Source organism: Lipotes vexillifer, unplaced genomic scaffold (genome assembly GCF_000442215.2).
Source record: "Lipotes vexillifer unplaced genomic scaffold, Lipotes_vexillifer_v1.1 scaffold515, whole genome shotgun sequence".
Taxonomy (NCBI): domain Eukaryota; kingdom Metazoa; phylum Chordata; class Mammalia; order Artiodactyla; family Lipotidae; genus Lipotes; species Lipotes vexillifer.
Window position 1 is genome coordinate 2,277,088 of NW_006772017.1, and position 19,146 is coordinate 2,296,233.

General features: G+C 48.3%; 3 protein-coding genes across 4 annotated transcripts in view; 1 reads left to right on the forward strand and 2 right to left on the reverse strand.

Annotated features, from left to right (window-relative positions):
• Window positions 1–12,221, reverse strand: part of PPIL6 (peptidylprolyl isomerase like 6) — a 35,162-nt gene extending 22,941 nt beyond the window's left edge. The window contains exons 1-5 of the mRNA XM_007447269.1: window positions 12,094–12,221; window positions 8,727–8,822; window positions 5,049–5,237; window positions 1,687–1,749; window positions 1,435–1,582 (exon numbers count right to left, since the gene is read on the reverse strand). Coding sequence (XP_007447331.1) covers window positions 1,435–1,582; window positions 1,687–1,749; window positions 5,049–5,237; window positions 8,727–8,822; window positions 12,094–12,195 — 598 coding nt within the window. The 5' untranslated portion in view covers window positions 12,196–12,221. The remainder of the gene's footprint in view (window positions 1–1,434; window positions 1,583–1,686; window positions 1,750–5,048; window positions 5,238–8,726; window positions 8,823–12,093) is intronic.
• A 417-nt stretch (window positions 12,222–12,638) lies between these two features.
• On the forward strand, window positions 12,639–15,634 carry SMPD2 (sphingomyelin phosphodiesterase 2). Its single transcript, XM_007447270.1, has 10 exons — window positions 12,639–12,843; window positions 13,051–13,147; window positions 13,263–13,339; window positions 13,683–13,776; window positions 13,925–14,014; window positions 14,256–14,338; window positions 14,465–14,597; window positions 14,693–14,797; window positions 14,978–15,131; window positions 15,233–15,634. Exons 1-10 carry the CDS (start codon window positions 12,794–12,796, stop codon window positions 15,619–15,621), a joined length of 1,272 nt encoding a protein of 423 aa, XP_007447332.1. The 5' UTR covers window positions 12,639–12,793; the 3' UTR covers window positions 15,622–15,634.
• Window positions 15,635–15,782: 148 nt separating this feature from the next.
• MICAL1 (microtubule associated monooxygenase, calponin and LIM domain containing 1) overlaps window positions 15,783–19,146 on the reverse strand; it is a 9,701-nt gene continuing 6,337 nt past the window's right edge. For both annotated transcript variants that reach the window (XM_007447272.1, XM_007447271.1), the window contains 10 exons: window positions 18,923–19,006; window positions 18,651–18,807; window positions 18,258–18,334; window positions 17,697–17,967; window positions 17,486–17,580; window positions 17,108–17,221; window positions 16,911–17,004; window positions 16,634–16,733; window positions 16,447–16,520; window positions 15,783–16,054 (listed from right to left, as the gene is read on the reverse strand). In XM_007447272.1, coding sequence (XP_007447334.1) covers window positions 15,906–16,054; window positions 16,447–16,520; window positions 16,634–16,733; window positions 16,911–17,004; window positions 17,108–17,221; window positions 17,486–17,580; window positions 17,697–17,967; window positions 18,258–18,334; window positions 18,651–18,807; window positions 18,923–19,006 — 1,215 coding nt within the window. In that variant the 3' untranslated portion in view covers window positions 15,783–15,905. The remainder of the gene's footprint in view (window positions 16,055–16,446; window positions 16,521–16,633; window positions 16,734–16,910; window positions 17,005–17,107; window positions 17,222–17,485; window positions 17,581–17,696; window positions 17,968–18,257; window positions 18,335–18,650; window positions 18,808–18,922; window positions 19,007–19,146) is intronic.

Genomic DNA, 19,146 nt, shown 5'->3' on the forward strand with positions numbered 1-19,146 from the left:
GAACCCATGTCCCCTGCATCGGCAGGCGGACTCTCAACCACTGCACCACCAGGGAAGCCCGCCTGTGTCTTTTTGTTGGAGCATTTAATCCATTCACATTTAAGGTAATTATCAATATGTATGTTCCTATTACTGTTTTCTTCATTGTTTTGGGTTTGTTTTTATACGTCCTTTTCTTCTCTTGTGTTTCCTACTTAGAGAAGTTCCTTTAGCATTTGTTGTAGAGCCGGTTTGGTGGTGCTGAATTCTCTTAACTTTTGCTTGTCTGTAAAGCTTTTGATTTCTCCATCAAATCTGAATGAGATCTTTGCTATGTAGAATAATCTTGTTGTAGGTTCTTCCCTTTCATCACTTTAAATATATCATGCCACTCCCTTCTGGTTCGTAGAGTTTCTGCTGAGAAATCAGCTGTTAACCTTATGGGAGTTCCCTTGTATGTTGTCGTTTTTCCCTTGTTGCATTTAATCATTTTTCTTTGTCTTTAATTTTTGTCAATTTGATTACTGTGTGTCTCGGCATGTTTCTCTTTGGGTTTATTCTACCTGGGACTCTCTGTACTTCCTGGACTTGGGTAGCTATTTCCTTTCCCATGTTAGTGAAGTTTTCGACTATAATCTCTTCACATATTTTCTCAGGTCCTTTCTCTCTCTCTTCTCCTTCTCGGACCCCCTATAATGTGAATGTTGTTGCGTTTAATGTTGTCTCAGAGGTCTCTTGGTCTTCATTTCTTTTCATTCTTTTTTCTTTATTCTGTTTCATGGCAGTGAATTCCACCATTCTGTCTTCCAGGTCACTTACCCGTTCTTCTGCCTCAGTTATTCTGCTACTGATTCCTTCTAGTGTATTTTTCACTTCAGTTACTGTATTGTTCATCTCTGTTTGTTTGTTCTTTAATTCTTCTAGGACAGGTCTTTGTTAAACATTTCTTTCACCTTCTCGATCTTTGCCTCCATTCTTTTTCTGAGGTCCTGGATCATCTTCACTATCATTATTCTGAATTCTTTTTCTGGAAGGTTGCCTATCTCCACTTCATTTGGTTGTTTTTCTGGGGTTTTATCTTGTTCCTTCATCTGGTACATGCTCCTCTGCCTTTTCATTTTGTCTATCTTTTTGTGAATGTGGTTTTCGTTTCACAGGCTGCAGGATTGTAGTTCTTCTTGCTTCTGCTCTATCCTACTTGCTTGTATTACTTTTTAACCTGGAATATTCCTGGTAACACACTTTAGATTTGTTTATTTTAATAATTAGGGAATTTTTAAAAAGAGTATGAATATCTTAATTCATCATTTGGCCATATAAAACATCCTTTAAATATATATATAACATCTAATATTAAATATATCTAATTCTATATGAATTTCACAAAGGCAGATAAAAGTTTGGACATTTTGATTTAATGTTGCAACTAATTTGTATTTAAGCTTTTAAACTCACCTCCTCCTTGTATCCAGCCATTCCGTACCACTCGATGAAAAATGGAACCTGTGTAATGTAGCCTAATGCCACTTTGGGAAAACCCTGCTTTTCCTGTGCACAGGATCTGAAAATTTTTACATGTTTTGGGACATGTATCACAATATAGCTAAAAATAAAGAGAAAAGGTTTCATAGATTAAAAACTTAACATTTTGACAGAGATTGTCACTCCCCCCAACTTATTAAAAAACAACAACCAAAAACCTCTTACCTCAAAAATCAATCTTCCGATTGGATAAAAATCAATAGAAATGTCCAAGAACACAAAATCATGCTATTAAAATTAGAGAGAAGAAGGTAATGCAGGTCAGTGTTTTAGCAGAAAGTTTTAGAAATGACCAAAAATATAATAGAATAATGTTTTCAGTGATAAGATGATTGACAGCATTAACAGTAGATAATGTAACAGCAAAATTCAAAGAATGACTTAAGGATGTTTGTTTCATTATACCAAAATTTTACTACCTAAATAACATGCTTTTTAAAACCCTTAAGTGGTAAAGCTCTGAATCACATTAACCTATCACACAAGACTGACAGCACATGGCCTATATATCCACTGCATCACAAACTGGGTGTGGAAAGGAACACTGGTCATTCCCTCTGGAAAAAGCAGCAGACTGGGAATTCTTTTCTTTCCTGAGTAATTCTGGGAAGAGGTCCAACATGAGCCCATGGATTGGGTTATTGTGTGTTCTGGATTTTCAGAGACTGCACAGATTAGCTGAGCAGAGCCAGCCCACAGTCTTTCTGAGCAGGAAAATAAGGCCACTATATGAAAAGGAGGTACCATACCAGGGGTAGGAAAGAGAGGATGCTGTGCTTTTGAGTTATTTCATTCATGACCTCATACTCCCAGATGCCCCCAGCTCTTGTTTTCAATTGACATACTTTCTGGTAGAGACAACTAACATTTGTGAGCCCTTGTCTAGCCCTACAAAGAGGCATCCAAAGTGAAAACACTGTTGTCCATCACAGTAGCATTCATTTAGGGAGCAGAACACATCTAATGGAATACATTTCACCTCTTAGTCACCATTCTCATATATAAAAATGCTGCCTGATTTAACAAGTACATCATTTGCCCTGCCCTATTTCTTAAGAATCTAGGAGGCATAAATGAAATCACTTTTAGTTGTATCACTATCATTATTTTATGTCGCTCTAAGCTTTTTTTTTAATTAAAAGACTGAAATAGTATTGTAATATCTGGCATCCAGGAATGAAGTATTACATCCATACTTATTATAATTAATTGTTTGTGCCTCTAAGCTTCTGTACTACAAGTTAATTATAAAAGAATATTATAACTTTAGAATAAGAGGCATAATTTAGTAAACTTCATAGGTTTAGGAGGAAAAAGGACATATTGCAAGTCATAATTGATTTCAGAAGTGAGTGAGTCCATTCAGACATCATTAAACTTCCCTGGGCATCAATATATTATCTTTATGTGGTTGTCAAGAGCAGATAATTCTAAATATTCTAATGAAAAGAGAGCAAGTGACTGTGACACAAGATAATGTCACCTAGCAGCCAAACCTAATTGTCTGCTATATCATTCCAAACCAGAAGTAAACAAGTCCCTGGGTTTTACTCAGCACGAAAAATCTAGCCTCTGTGCAAAAAATCCAAGGATTTTCTCCGGAATCTGGGTCCTCTCTCCTTACTGCCACTAATTAATTCAGGCTGTCATTATTTCTAGCTCACACTACTGTAGCAGATTTCCAAATGGTCACCCTGCCACCATGCTTTCCCCGCTGTACCCTGTTTGGTCACAGCCCTAAAATTTTTTCCGAAACACAAAAGAAGATGATGTCATACTCTTGATGAAAAGTTCTGTTGGCTTGCTTCCTTCTGGATGAAATCTAACTAACTGGTTAAGAGTGGACAGTAAGTTCAGCTTTTCTCTAGTGTATCTGGTTTGGGGGTTTGTTTTTGTTAAACATCTAAGCACCTTTCCTATTTGAGAAACTCCTCACAAGGTTGCACCAGCCTCTGGAGAACCTCCTCTCTTTCCCCGCTATGTGTGAGCCAGGGTGTGGGCATATAACCTGGGCTTGACTAGTCAGGTGCTCCTGCCCAGGGCCTTAGATGTATAGGAAGTGACGAAGACCCAAGGAGAGCTGAGAAGTTATGCTCGGTGAAGGCAGCATTAGGGCCATTGGGCACCCATGGCAGCATCCTGGCTGCACATTCCTGGGGTGTGACTCTGGCCATGTTTTCCTGCTGCCAGGTCTCCCTTGGTTCCTGCCTGCTTTCCAAAGCTGGTTCTCCAGCTTTCCTGTCAATTGTGAGGTTACCAACATCCCTTTTTTTTTTTTTTTTTTTTTTTCCTTCAGTATGTGGGCCTCTCACTGTTGTGGCCTCTCCTGTTGTGGAGCACAGGCTCCGGACGCGCAGGCTCAGCGGCCATGGCTCACAGGCCTGGCTGCTGCGCGGCATGTGGCATTTTCCCGGACTGGGGCACGAACCCATGTCCCCTGCATCGGCAGGCGGACTCCCAACCACTGCGCCACCAGGGAAGCCCCCCCAACATCTTTTTAATACATACTTTTTCTCCTCAAGTTAGTGAGAACAGCTTGGTACTGTTGGCACCAAGAATCCTGACTGATTCTCATTTTCCCAGTGTCGTTTCCCACTAATTCTGGCCTCCCTGCTGTCCCCTGCCATTCCCAGAGTACACCGTGTACTTCTAGACTCCTGACCCTTTGGGAATGAACTGCTATGAATGTTAACTTCCTCCCCACACCCTAGAGTTTCAAGCATTTTCCAAGTGCATTGTTTATTCAACAAAATATTCACTGAGCACCTCCAATGTTTCAGATTCTGTTCAAGGCAGTGGTTGAACAAGGGTGAACGAGACAAGGTCTTTGTCTTTGCACAACTCAGATCCTAGTACTGGGTCTTTATGTAGGCACAGGCCACCATGGGCGTGAAATAATTTTCAGCATGTGGTAGCTGTTGGCTACGAGGTTTCTGAGCAAAATGACATACTTTTACCTCTATTGCCATTCCACCCTGATGGCTGTCTCTTGCTCTCTGGACCTCACACTTCCTAACTGTCCTCTGCCATTGGAAACCTCCCCAATGCCATAGCTTGTCTAGTCCTGCTCTTGCCAACTATGTGTCATGCTTTAAAACGTCACCTTCACAAACTTGCCATTCTCTAGTGCAGTAGCTGTCACTTAGGTGTTAGAAAGTATTAATTAAAATATTTCATGCTAAAGGTGAATGAAGGATAGGCTTGACCTTCTCTGAGGGGGAAGGTCTTAATATTTTTAAACAGATGACAATTAATGCATATAAGGTTCTAGCGGGGAGTAGAAATGTTTGAACAGGGATGATCTTCTCCCGGTGCCATCTGCCTGCTGTGAGATAGGCTTGCTTTACACACCACCAAGCCAAACCCTGCCATGAATCCTTTGCAACTGGATCATAAGGTCATTGAGAACTTAACCTAGTCTCTTACTCTTTTATATTCCCTTTGCTAGGTTATCAGTAATTAATGGTCAATCAATGTAAATGCTCAAAGATTCCACTATTTTCCTTTAAAAAATTAGTGCAACTTGCCTTCGTGTCTCTTAAGAATTTCGCAGAATAGTCCATAGTAAGTGCTTCATAAAGTGCAGGAGGCTTAAAATCAACTATATCCCACACTTTGTGGGCCCATTTCTGAAGATCAAGTGCATCACCCAGGAGCTGATCATTAATAAAACACATCACATAGGAAGAATATTCCCAGATTTCATTCTTAAGTTCCTGTAAAGGAAAAGGACCAAAAAAACATAGTGGGGGGTGGGGGTAGGAATGAGGCGGGGGACTTAGCTAAACCCACAAGCCAGAGCTTGAATCAACCCTAGGACTGAATCTTTAAAAAATATATTTTTTGCCATCTTTCAGAATTTTGCTCTCAAAGGGAATTTAAGAACATTTTCAAGACTCTGACGGTGTTGAAATCAAAGAATGACCTAACAGTGATCTTTAAAATGGTACGATCTTAGAAAATAGATGGTAATCTGGTAATAAAAGTCTGTGTGCATAGCATACTTGTTATATTAATTTGAAAACAAAATGCAATCTTTTAGCTTCATTTCTGAAGCACATTTTACTGTAGGCATAGTTGGTTAGGGGTCCTAAATAAGACATGGTTTTCAATGGGAAGGATGGAAAGAATGCTGTTTTGGTGGAGGGAAAACAGACCAGGTGAGGAAATGCCTCCTGAGGGCCAGCAGCAGTTTGCGGGGCACACCAGGGGCCGTGATGAAGAGAACTCACCTTCCATAACAATTTTTTTTTTTTAACTCAAGTAATTTATTTATTTATTTTTTGGCTGCATATCATGTGGGATCTTAGTTCCCTGACCAGGGATCAAACCTGCGCCCCCTGCAGTGGAAGTGTGGAGTCTTAACCACTGGACCACCAGGGAAGTCCCTCCTTAACACTTTTAAGCCCTAAGCCCCTAAGAATGAAGTGCATTGGTGTTTTTATCCATACAGCACTGCCAGCCAACCTCCTAAACCTCAGTGTGTGGCCACTGAGTAATGTGGCCTCTTAGTAGATCTGGTTTATTATTACCCGGTGCCAGTCCTGGCAAAGCCATGCATCATCTGGGACAGCTGTTCTCCAATTTTAGTGGGCAGTCAGAATTACAGTTTCCTGAGCCCCACCCCAAGTTTCTTATTCTGGGGTTGGGCCTGAGAATCTGCATTTCTAACAACATCCCATGGGACGCTGCTGCTGTGGCTGGTCTGGAGACCGCACTTGGAGAAACGCCGATTTGGGGAACGGTTTGCCTTCAGCTGCCAGCGTGCTCCATTCCCCACTCTTCTCTCAGGAGGAGCTCGCTTCAGATTCCTCACGTCCTAAACTTGTTCATGCTGAACTGTCAATCGCTGAGCCTATGGGTCAGTACTCCCTGGAATGTTGAAATTCATCAGGGTTCTCAGATTTTACAGGACACAAAACTTTAAAAAGGGGAGGGAAAGTTTAATTGTGGATATATTAGCTAGCCTGGTAGGAGAAATGCAGTAGCAGGTACACTTTATTCGGAGGCTGAAAATTACGTGCCTTGTCTGGGTGTCTTCTATACATTAGGAGCCCTCATCGCCTGCCTCAAGACAGCAGGCTGGACACGATGTTTTCTAGGGCTTTCCAGCACTAAAAGGTATGATGTTGCCTTTCTTTGGAGGGGGAAAAAGGGCCTTCCCAAAGGCTCTGAAGCCATCCCTCATGGTTGGCTTTACATTATACTGAAGCACTGAGGCCAGTGCAAACTAACCTGAAATGTGCTAAGAAGCACTATGTATAACATAAGACAATGCTTATGTGAAAGGAGAACAAAAAGCTGGCCTAAGACAGGAATAAAGACACAGACCTACTAGAGAATGGACTTGAGGATATGGGGAGGGGGAAGGGTAAGCTGTGACAAAGTGAGAGAGAGGCATGGACATATATACACTACCAAATGTAAAATAGATAGCTAGTGGGAAGCAGCTGCATAGCACAGGGAGATCAGCTCGGTGCTTTGCGACCACCTGGAGGGGTGGGATAGGGAGAGTGGGAGGGAGGGAGACGCAAGAGGGAAGAGATATGGGAACATATGTATATGTATAACTGATTCACTTTGTTATAAAGCAGAAACTAACATACCATTGTAAAGCAATTATACTCCAATAAAGATGTTAAAAAAAAAAAAAAAAAAGCTGGCCTGAAGAGGAAGAAGAGGTTAAGGTGGCGAGTATCCAGGAGATGGGGGGGCGGGGGAAGAAAGGAAAGACAGGAGTTAACGATATGTGGGAAGAAGCAGCACTGATGACCTAGGAAGCCTCATTCAGGCCCCATGAGAAAAGCAGAAGGAAGAGAACACAAAACAGCTCAAGGTTAGCAACTCAGGCTGACAAGGGTCAGAAACTGCAGAATAGAATCCACAGCAGTGTTTCAGAGTATGGTGGGAATACGGAAGAGGAATGGGTGCAAACCACGAAGCATGAAATCATGGCTCTCCTGTAGGTGGAGAGCACAGTACGATAGGCAGTTTAGGAAGTTTGGTGATAAAATTTAAGAAAAACACATTGTTTTACGTTAGGGTGCCCAACTGTCTCGATTTGCCTAGGACCATCCCAGCTTTAGCACTGAAATTCGTGCATTCCAGCAAACCCCTCAGATCCAGGCAAACCAGGACCACTGGTCACCCTAGCTGTTGTAATGATTAGAGTTAATATTTATAGAAGTCATTAGAATAGTGCCTGGCATATAATAAGCACCATAGGTAAGTGTTTGTTATGGTTCTGTTTGAATTATATAATGAAAATGTACTGTGGCTGTGAAAATGGTATGAGACTTAACATATGGTATTCCTGACTCAGTTTTGCACCGTTCATGTGACTGAGCAGAGAGTGAAGTAGAGCAGCACCATGTGCATGATAAATCACAAGACATCCTTGTGCAGTCTAGCACAGGACAATCAAAACTGCTCTGGTCAGGGGAAATGGGATCTCCTCAGCCACTGAGAGATGGGGTTGGGCAGGGAAGCCAGGACTGGGCCTCTCCAGAGGACTAGGCCAAGGGTGACAAGCAGGAGGCGTACCCATTCTAGTCTGCCCCCCAACGTGAGCTGTATCTGAGCCAGGATGCCACATGTTCCAGGCAGCACTACCAGTTAATCAGGGATGGCACCCAAGAGGAAACCAATCTGCCATCCCTGGATAAGCTCTGCCAGCCTTAGGGTCTGGAGTTCTCCAAGGGTATTGTTAGGGGGGAGAATGCAGAGAAGGAAGCTTCTATTAGGACACGGCTACCCTGTGGGAAGTTGGCGCCTACCATCAGAGCTCCCCTAGGCAACCCTACATGCTCTCCTGCTATATCTGTGCTGGACACCACTGAAACCTTCCAGAGTTAGGGCCAAAAAGAGTGCCAGGCCACAGTAACCTGAGTGCCCGGGTGTCACAGGAAGTATGAGTAAGTGATATGCTGGGAAAGAGGGGTCGCCATTGGCAGGAGTAAATAGCAGCACTGAGAGTTTAAAACTTACCTTTATCACATGCTTTCCAAAAGAAAATTCTGTAAATGTTTGACTCTTTCTTAAAATCAGCTTGGTAAAATGACTGAAATAATTTAGGAAAAGTACATAATTAAGAGAAATAAAATCTAGCTATATCAAAATTACTGCTTCAGTTTTTCCAAACCAATGCATATGTAAATAAATCAGGCAAAACTTGGCTCATTTCCCACACCCCAAATATCCTTTACCCTTTTTTTCTCCTGTAGATATTGATCCCATGCAAATTCTTGAACAGGAACTATTATAGGGTCTTCAAATTTGGATGGATAATTACTCTTCAGACTCTAGGTTTCAAAATAGAATAATTATTTTAGAGTAAGTAAGTTCTCTTTTAAAGTAGAAATCATTCCCCCCAGTTTTTATGGGGTCTTCAGGAAGTTTTATGCAACATACACCCAAGCCAGTCTGGCTTAGATGCCCCTTGCCGGCTCCCAGAGGCCCCTGTGCTTACCTCCAGTAAGTCCCTCCCCAGGCCATACTAATTGGTCTCTCATCTGAAGAGAATAAGCTCCTTGAGGGCAAAGACTATGTCTTAGTTTCCCACTGGCCTCAATATTTGGTACATAGTGGACCATCCACACATAGCAGCTGCATAAACAAATGTACAAGTGAGTTTATGCCAATAGTTTTGTGACCTGCCATGTTCTTTTAGGACCAGTTTTTCCCTAAATTAAACTCTTACTAAACCTCAGTGGATCTATGGATACTTTTTTTTTTTTTTTTTTTTTTTAATTTCCTTCATTCAAGGAGCTTAGTGAGTGCTACAGGGATTTCTGACCTAGAATATTTAAGAGACTTTGAGAGGCAGCACATATACAAGCAGAACAGCTTACATGGTGAGGGCACCCAAAGTGTATCACACCAGAAACAAGTGAGAAGACAAAGAAGGGAGAACATTAATGTAAATTAACGTCACTGGCTTGTACTCTTGGCCTCTCACTGTTTTGGCCTCTCCCATTGCAGAGCACAGGCTCAGGACACGCAGGCTCAGCAGCCATGGCTCACGGGCCCAGCCGCTCCGCGGCATGTGGGATCTTCCCGGACCGGGGCACACACCTGCGTCCCCTGCGTCGGCAGGCAGACTCTCAACCACTGCGCCACCAGGGAAGCCCCTCTATGGATGCTTTTAACTAAAATAAATGTTATTGCTTTAATTGACTGACATATGGAGAGTGACCAAAAGGATATTGTTGTGGTTATACCCCTTAGGAAAAAGAAGTAAATATTAAATGTGTTTTGGTCTAGACATGTATTGACGTAATGTGTTTTGTTTTGTCTGTATGAATCAGAGAAAATTCTTACTGGTTAACAACATCTGTCAAAAAAAAAAAGTTTTGGTTCCTGTTATGTTACACTTTGCCTCCTCCTAAAGCAAGGGAAGGCAGTTGAGGCAGTAACGGTTAGGCATCACCTTTCTGAGCAAGTCTGAGAAGTAAATGGACCAACAAGGGAAAAGTGTCATCTGGCCACTTCTGTTGTGGTCTGAAGGGACACTGACTTGGTGTGCTTCATCCAGGGTGGATAGTCCAAGGGGGAGAAAGCCAGGACGTGAGTGTACCCTGCCTTGGGACCAGGGGTAGCAGAAGAGGGCAATAGCAATCTGGCCATTTCCTTCTTAGTCTGTACCCAACTAACAGCTGATGTGTCCTTTTTCTCAATTCCAGCGTCTGTGCTCTGTCTGAGGCAGTCGTGCAGGATGACTGCTGTTTCTGAGGGACCATCTGGAATAACTAATAAGCCCAATAGTTTTCAAATTAAGCATACTTAATCATGGTTTCTTCATAATTTGTTCCAGAATGGACTACATTATGTAATACTCTTTATAAATCTAAATCTTTCAGTTAATTAGGCATCAGGGATTGCTCACAAGTGATCATGTTGGAAACATATTCAAGGATCCTTTATTAACATAGAACTAACTGAATTTACATTCATATATTTTCATATTCAAATAGAGCTACAGTAGGCAAAACTTAAGTGAAAATTAAAATTATTAATATAATAAAGACGTTGTTTGCTTGACTTAGTGTCCTCTGCAGCAGGGGATGGCAAACTGTGGCCAGCAGGCCAAAGCTGGACCACTCCCTGTTTTGGTAAGACTTGAGAACTAAGAATAATTTTTAGATTTTTAAACAGTTGAAAAAGAATCACAAGAAGAATCATTTCATGTCCTGTGAAATTATATGCAAGTCCAATTTCAGTGTCCATAATAAAAGTTTTATTGGAAAACCACCATTCATTTACATACTGTCTGTGGCTGCTTTTGCACAAGGACAGAGTTGAGTAGTCATGACTGAGAACCTATGGTTCCAAAGCCCTAATAATTTTATATGTGGACTTTACAAAAAAAAAATATGCCAACATCTTCTCTACAGTGTGGAGAAAACATGTGCCTTCAGAAAAGAAGCTAAGAAAAACAAGAGAAAAAAAAATCCCTCACACTTATTAAATACAATTTGAGCCATATAACTTTGCTGATCCTATCAGCCCAGCTAACACAGTCCATAATTTCTACTTCTTTTAATGATCCATGTATCATTTTCACAGACTTCTTATCACTTGTTCTCTTCATCTTGATGTAAACTTTACCTATTTCACAAATTAGTCACTATTTCCTGACTTGATTTAAATTCAGACTGTAACTCTGTGGACTTGGAGCAGGTAAGAAGTTAGGAATTTCTTAAGATTAATTCTATTTGGGAACATTTTGTTTCAAGTATCCAGCTGGGTACTTTGGGAGACACAGACATGAATAAGGCATTGTCCTGGAGACTAGTGGGGTTTTGAAGGAGAGAAGCTTGGCATAATCTTACAACAGCATTTCTGGAGCAAACCCCAAAGAAGTGCTGAATTTTACATTTCAACATTTTATGCACTTCTGCATTGCTCCTGCATTCGGGTTGTAGGAATGCTGCGGCATTACTGACCTGGCCTAATTCTTCCAGTTACTTAAAGTATTTTTCATTTTACATTGTTCTGCATGTTTACAAAGAAATGTCTGTAGTCTCCAAAGCACTTGTGGGTCATTTGTTAAGAAATCCCATAAGCACCTAATTCAACTGGAATGCAGTGACTGCTATAGAAACTTTAAAGAAAAACAACAAAACCCCTCCCCGAATGAATAGTTTTCAAAAATCACTTGGAAAAGGAGTTTGTAAAAAAAATCAGCTAGTTATATGGTAACACTTTTTTCACAAAGATTTAAAATCTATAATTTCAGTTAAAAATTAACGTGGGAAGGCCCGCGTGCCGCAAAAAAAAAAAAAAAAAAAAACCGTGGGATAAAATGTGTGTTAACGTAGAGGTAGGAATCACCTTTATTCCCCAGAAGGTTCTGAACGATTCCTTCGCTCGGATCTCCCTTTAAAGGTAGCCCTTCTCAAAGTGTAACTCCCGCCTGGACCGGCCTTCGCCCTCTGCACGCAGAGATCCATCCAGAGACAGCCCACCCCGGCCGGGACATTACCCTCCCTGAACCTCGACCCCCGCCACCAGGAGGCGCACGACTCGGAAGCGGGACGGGCCTTCCCGCCCTTGCGGTTTCTTCGCGGTTACCTCAGCGGCGCTCTTCGCAATTTGAAAGCTGGAGCTTTTGAAGAGCCCCACCACTTTCACCTGCAGCGGCTGCTCCGGCGGCATCTGCGAGCTGCTCGCCATGGCTGCGCGAAGGGACGCCTCGGGTCGCAAACATAGCGCGTCGCCAGGGCAACCGCGCGGCCGCGGCCCCGCCCCCGCCGCTCGCCGGAAGGAGGGGGCCGGGGGCGGGGCGGTCGGCGAAGGTCGGGCCTTTCCTTAACTTTGTGCCTGTTGCTGTTAAGGCGGTCAAGAGGCTGGAGAGGGCGCGTGGGCGGCCGCCACCAGCGACGAGCTTCGGAGAAAAGGAACAGGGACCCCACGCCTAGCGTGCGTCAGCGTGGTTCGCCGCCGCCGCCCCCCGCCACGGACCTCCTCTGGGACCCCAAGCCCAGGGTCCTCCAGCGCGGTAGTCGCCTCCAGTCAGCGCCTGATTTCACCGCAGATCGCCTTTCCGGGTTGCCGCGCAGCCAGGTTGGGGCCAGCCGGCCGGTTGCCCGGGTAACGCGGGAGTCAGTCCCCGGGCGCGGACACTTCGGGGCCGCGGCCTTCCCTGGAGAGCGGGAGCAGGGCGACCACCTGTGCGCGGTGCCCCGCGGGGAAGGCCGCGCGCCCGCCGCTGTCCCCAACGCGACCGTCGCTGCGGAGGCCGAGCCGTCCCGCGCCGCCCAGCGTCCCCGCCATGAAGCCCAACTTCTCCCTGCGACTGAGGGTCTTTAACCTCAACTGCTGGTGAGTGCGCCCGCCGACCCGGGTCTGGGGCCGCCGTCCCGCTCGCCAGAGGCAGGAGGCCTTTCTCACAGCCAGCCCACGGCGCTCCCCTGCCCTACACCCTCGGGGTGCGGGGCAACCCCTACCTCCGGGCCCCGCACCTGACCCCAGCTCCGTTGCTGCCCCGAGCGCCCCAGCCGTCACCTCCCCTGCGCTTTTCGTCCTCAGGGGCATTCCCTACCTGAGCAAGCAGCGGGCCGACCGCATTAAGCGCCTGGGAGACTTTCTGAACAGGGAGAGCTTCGACCTAGCTCTCCTGGAGGAGGTGGGGCCGCGCGGAGCTGGTGTGGAAGCCCGGCGGGAGTGGGGGCGGCTGGGGCGCGGGCGGGGGCTCCCGCCCTGGGGAAACGGCCGGCAGGTATCGTCACCCCTCCCCTCAGGTGTGGAGCGAGCAGGACTTCCAGTTCCTGAGGCAGAAGCTGCTACCCGCCTACCCAGCAGCACATTATTTCAGGAGGTGAGAAGCCCACTGGCCCCGAAGCCTGGTCTCGGAGCTGGAGGCCCTTGGCTCTTCCCCGTGCTTCCTGCTCCCGCCTCCCTCTGCCCCAGCGTCCTCTCTTCTGGGTGTGCAGCAGGAGAAGGTGGAATGAGGAAGGTCTAGCTCTTCAGCTCATCAGATTGATCATCAGGCCATTCTGTCAGCCCACGTAAACGCCGTCTCTTTGAGCTTTGATCTGGGGTGGTACCAGCAGCAGAGGGAGAAAAAGTAGCTGATAGGTGCTGGGAGACGAGGGAGGGGAAGGGGGCTGGGTATTTCTCTCCCTGCTTTTGTGGCTCTTGACTAGGACTTGGCTTTTCAGTGGCATCATTGGCAGTGGTCTCTGTGTCTTCTCCAAACACCCAATCCAGGAATTCACCCAGCACGTCTTCACCCTCAATGGCTACCCCTACATGGTGAGCCTGACCTCTGACCTCTTCCACCTCCCTTCCCACCCCGCCACCCGCTAACACATGGTAAAGGAGCTGGCCTTCCTAGGGCTGCAGGGGATGGGCAAGAAAGAGGGTAGCAGTGCCCTGAGTTCCCGCCCCCTCCTGCCTACAGATCCACCACGGTGACTGGTTCTGTGGGAAGGCCGTGGGGCTGCTGGTGCTCCGTCTGGGTGGATTGGTGCTCAACGCCTACGTGACCCATGTGAGTGAGGGTGGCAATGCTTAAGGCTGGGACAGGCGGCCTGGTCCTGGGAGGGAGATGGGACTCCTCCTCTAGCCAGGCTGCCTTGGGGTGAGGCATGGCAGCAGGATCTCCTAAGGCCAGTAGGCAAGGTTCACACATATTTTACCATCAGCGTGCCAAGTGACAGATGCAAGCTTGATTTACTCCTGCCCTTGGGACTCTCAGTCTCATCTGCAATTATCTCCTCTATCTTGTTCAGCTCCATGCTGAGTACAATCGACAGAAGGACATCTACCTAGCACATCGTGTGGCCCAAGCTTGGGAACTGGCCCAGTTCATCCAGTGTGTGAGCCTGGGCTTGACAGGGGAAGTGGGATGGGGTCCAGGAACTGAGGGTGGCTAAGGCCCCAGTTTTAGGGCAGAGCTGATGAGGGAAGAGTTCCTGCCTCACCATCTTGGTTCCCCCAGCCACACGTCCAAGAAAGCTGATGTGGTTCTATTGTGTGGGGACCTCAACTTGCACCCAAAGGACCTGGGCTGCCGCCTGCTGAAGGAGTGGACGGGACTGCAGGATGCCTATCTGGAGACTCGGGACTTCAAGGTGAGGACCTGCCTGGTTATTTTCCCACCTGCACCCTCAGCCTCTCTCCCTCCTCCTTCCCCCTGCATCCTCATTCAAGCCCACTGTTTACCTAGGGCCCTGAAGAAGGCTGTACGATGGTACCGCAGAACTGCTACGTCAACCGGCAGGAGCTAGAGCAGTTCCCCTTGGGTATCCGCATCGACTATGTGCTTTATAAGGTCAGGCCTCTCCCTGCAACGTGCCTTCAGCCTCTGTCTCTCTTCATGGCTCATCAGCCTATGCTGATTCTTTGTCCAACTAGTCTAGTCTTTATCAGTGGCAGCTGGAGAATGGGATAGCCAGGAACTGGTCCTCTGGGAAAGGCGCTCTCAGAAATTTCTCTCTGGCTCTTTTTCTAGGCGGTGTCTGGGCTATACATCTCCTGTAAGACTCTCAGAACTACTACAGGCCACGAGCCTCACAGTGGCAGCCCCCTCTCTGATCATGAGGCGCTGATGGCTACTCTGTATGTGAGACACAGCCCCCCCCAGCACAACCCCAGCCCTACCCATGGTGAGTCAGCCCCATCCTTTTCCTTGGCCCTTCCCCATGGGGCAGCCCCATCCCTCCCTCAGACCCTCACTCTCCCTCCCCACTGTCCCGCTTTGTTCTAGGACCAGCAGAGAGGTCTCCGCTTATCAGTGTGCTAAGGGAGGCCTGGACAGAACTGGACCAGGGCATGGCTCAAGGTCGCTGGTGGGCCACCATCGCTGGCTACGTGATTGTTCTAGGGCTTCTTCTCCTGGCGTTGCTGTGTGCCCTGGCGGCTGGAGGAGAGATCAGGGAAGTTGCTGTACTGCTCTGGACCCCCAGTGTAGGACTGGTGCTGGGGGCAGGTGCATTCTATCTCTTCCACGTGCAGGAGGCCAAGGGCTTGTGTCGGGCCCGAGCCGAGCTCCAGCATGTGCTGGGAAGGGCAAGGGAGGCCCAGGACCTGGGCCCAGAGTCCCAGCCAGCCGGGCTCCTGGGGCAGCAGGAGGGAGACAAAGCAGAGGAACAATAAAGCTTGACACTTTGGTGGCGCTGCCTTTTTCCTTGTAGAGGCAGTGATTGGGGCCAAGGGTCGGTGTGATTGTCACAGTGTAGACCTTCAGGCTCCTACACAGCTGCCCTCCCTGCACACTCCCCCACCTCCCCCCTGTAGGCAGCCAAAGTCCTGTTTACGGCAGAGGCTTTTTTATTGTAAACAGTGAGGCCTCTCCCAGGCAGCCCCGATGAACAGGGTGGCACTGTCCTGGGGTGAGGCAGTCTTCCTTGCAGAGAAGAAGACAGGCAGCCTACCCTGTTCTAGCCCTGGGGCCCTGGCCCCGAGGCCAGCTCACTGAGCCTGCGCTCCTCCTGGAAGCGGATGAGGGCATCTCGCTGGTTCACCACATCCACTAGCTTCCTCAGGACCTGGTCCTCAGCCTGCCGGTCAGCAGCTGTCTTCAGGGTTTCTGAAGGGAGGAGGTGAAACTTACTTAGAGAACAGAGAACGGGGAGGACGGCAGGAGAGGCACAACCTAATCCCGGCCTGTGTGACTTCTACAACCCCAGCTGTTTCCCACTCTGAATTTGGTTTATCAACACTAATGGCTTTCTAGCATTGTTTAGCAGCAACACCACTTTTAAAGGAATCTTGTGTAAAAGCCCAATTGTGCAGCTGTGATTGAACTGAAGGCGCGGAATGTGGGCCTGGAGCCCCATCCTCTGGCTTCCTGCAGTTCAAGAAGCAATTCAGAAGGTAGTTCAGCCTCAGAGGTACTCAGACTAAGAAGACTGTTGCCTGGGCAGTATCTGAGATCATAAGGCTTGTGCAAATACCAGCCCCTCCCCACATCCCACCTACCTTCCCGGTTCATGTAGGTTCGCAGTTCTTGGTCCAGCTGCCACTGTTTCTCCTCCAAGTTCAGCTCCTGCACCCTGTGGGGGGCAGGGATAGGAAAGGCACAGGTGTCTAGGGTGACCGAAGACCTGGCTGTGGGGCCTGGCTTACACGCCATCGCCCCCCACGCCCCAACTCCGACACCCCTTACGTGATCATGAGCTCAGCCTCCTCGGCCACCAGGCTGTTTTTCTTCTGAACAAGCTGTAGCAACTGTTCTAGCCATAGTGCCTTTTGCTGTTCAGGGGAACCTGACAAGGAAGAAGAGGGGCCAGTCAGGCTTCTAAGCAGGGTCACAGGAATCACGGCATGAGGAGCAGAACCTGCTGTGGGCCACAGCCTGGTAGTCTGGGGGTCGCTGGGGGTGGAACACAGGGCCAGGAGGCAGAGGTGTCCTAGGCTCGCTTATCCTCCCCATCTTCACTCACTGCTCCGGCTCCTCAAAGCCAGCTCCAGCTCTGTGCCCTTGGCCTCCAGCTCCCTCAGGGCAGCCTCGATCTCATTTTGTCGCCGTTGGATGGCCTGAGTACAAGACAGAAGGCCCAGGAGTCTGCGGATTGCTCAAGAACAGAGTCCCGGAGGAGCTCTGATCCCGTTAGAACCTCCGGGAACCCCTAGGCCACACCTGAGCCTTGCAGAACCGCTTCATCTCCTCCTCCTTAGCACGGCGCAGCAGAGTCCGACGCCACGTTGGGTAACTGTTCATGGTGCCTGAGTTCTTAGCCAAGTTCCACAGAACCTATGACAGGGTCAGGTGGATAGGGGTTGGGAAAGCTCCATTTGAAAGGGACCAGAAAGACCCTGGGCTGGAGGTGGGATAAGTTCTGATAGAAAAGGTGGAGGCCTAGAGACATGAAAGAGTCAGACTGGGTGAGAAGACATTCAGAGTCATTTGGGCTCAAGAGGTTGGGTGCTGTGGGTTTCTCCCGGGCAGGGGCCGGGGTATGTTTAGTGGATGCCTGCTGGCTTGGGCAGAATAGGTGGCCAGGTTCCTCCCACTCACCTGTTCCGTGTCTGAGTCCAACGGCACGTCTTCCTCTGCTTCCTCGTCACTGGAGCAGGGACTCTCTTCTTCCTCCTCCTCCATGGCCACAAGAACTGAGCAGAGAAGTGGACATGGGCTGAGATCCGCAGGACCTCCCTCCCCATTCCCCACATCCCTGTCCAAGAATCCGAACACCACCCTCCCATCCCCACCCTGGGCCAGCAGCTACCTTGAGGGCTCTGGACTGGCATTCCCCAGCCCACAAAACTTCCCTCTAGGGCCTGGCGGGCCAAGACGGAGCAGCTTCGGGGGGGCTTGGGTGGAGGCTCCATTTCCGGGTCAGGGGTGAGATGAAGGGAGGATAACCGCTGGCGTTCTGGGCTGGAGAGGCGGATCAGCCGACGGGTGGGCTGGCTTGGGACAGGACTGGTCCCCTCCTGGGGGGCCCCGGGGATCGAAGGGCGTGATGGCATGTTATTCTCACTGTGTGTGAGAAGGTCCTAGAAGAGCCACCATATGCTCTGGTCAGTGACCTGCCCAGTGTGGGTTGAGGCAGCCCCTTGAGACAGATGTGGACCCTGGCGTTCATTCATTTATGCCATCTACCGAACAGTGTGAGGCAGTGCTCTAGATACTTGGGATTCATCCACAAGTAAGACAGTACAGAGATCCCTGCCATCATGCAGTTTACACTCTAGTGGAGAACATTCAGTTACCCCCAGCAAAGTCTCAGGCTTAGAGAGCCCTTTCCTCTTTCCCACCCCCCATCCCACACTTCCACAGCTTTTACCTGACTCTCAGGGCCTCTGTCGCTGCTATCCTCTTTGTGGCCTGGCTGGGGCAGGTGCTGGAGGCAGTAAAAATGTCCTGGGAAGGCGGGAGAGGGGAGGAGCCATCAGATGTAGGCAGCCCGGTGAACAGATGTTCAGTTTATCAGGGAAGGTGGGGGTGACAGGCCTTTGCATTGGCTGATAAATTTCTACCAGCCTCCTGGCTTCTCAGAACCCCACATTTGGGGCTTTGGAGGGGACAGAGGAGACGGAGCTCAGGAGAAGAAACTGTCATCTTCAGCCTGTTTCTACCTCATGCCCAGCACCCCGGTTCCCCTCCACCTTCAAGCTCCTGGCCCCCCCAAGCAGGGCCAGACCCAGACTCCCTCTGAATGCCTCCCAGGCCCACTCACCATCTCCTGGGTGCTGCCCGTAGCCACTTGGCCATAATGTGGCCTCACAGATATGGCAACGGAAGCAGCTCCGGTGGAAGAAACGGCCATTGGCACAGAGGCGTTCCAGGATATAGAGGTGTTCCCCACACAGTGCACACAGATCCTCGGCACTGGCCTGCACCAACCCCCAGGCCGCAGGTCAGCTGGAGTCCAAGGCAGCTGCCAAGTTTTTCCCTTCCCCTCCCTGCCCTTCCAAGGCCTCTGCCTGCAGACAGGGCCCCTGTTCTCACCTCCTGGTATTGGGATGGGAGTGTCACTGGTATATCAGGCTCTGGGACAGGTGGCTCCTCAGTACTTGGGGTCTCAGCCTCTACCTAAAAAGGTAAGTGCTCAGGCCCAGAGGTAGAGGGGCAGGATCAGCTGGGGAATCCATGTGTACAGATGAATAGAAATGACTGGAAGGGAAAGGGAGTGAGACTAGGAAGCGAGACTGGATGGGGGGGGGGGGTTAAAA

What these genes read in the sequence shown, in the direction of transcription:
- SMPD2 (XM_007447270.1), top strand. Translation starts at nt 12,794, where the DNA reads ATGAAGCCCAACTTCTCCCTGCGACTGAGGGTCTTTAACCTCAACTGC. An exon ending in GTCTTTAACCTCAACTGCTG is followed by an intron (nt 12,844 to 13,050) that starts GTGAGTGCGCCC and finishes TTTCGTCCTCAG; the next exon opens with GGGCATTCCCTACCTGAGCA. An exon ending in TCAATGGCTACCCCTACATG is followed by an intron (nt 13,777 to 13,924) that starts GTGAGCCTGACC and finishes TCCTGCCTACAG; the next exon opens with ATCCACCACGGTGACTGGTT.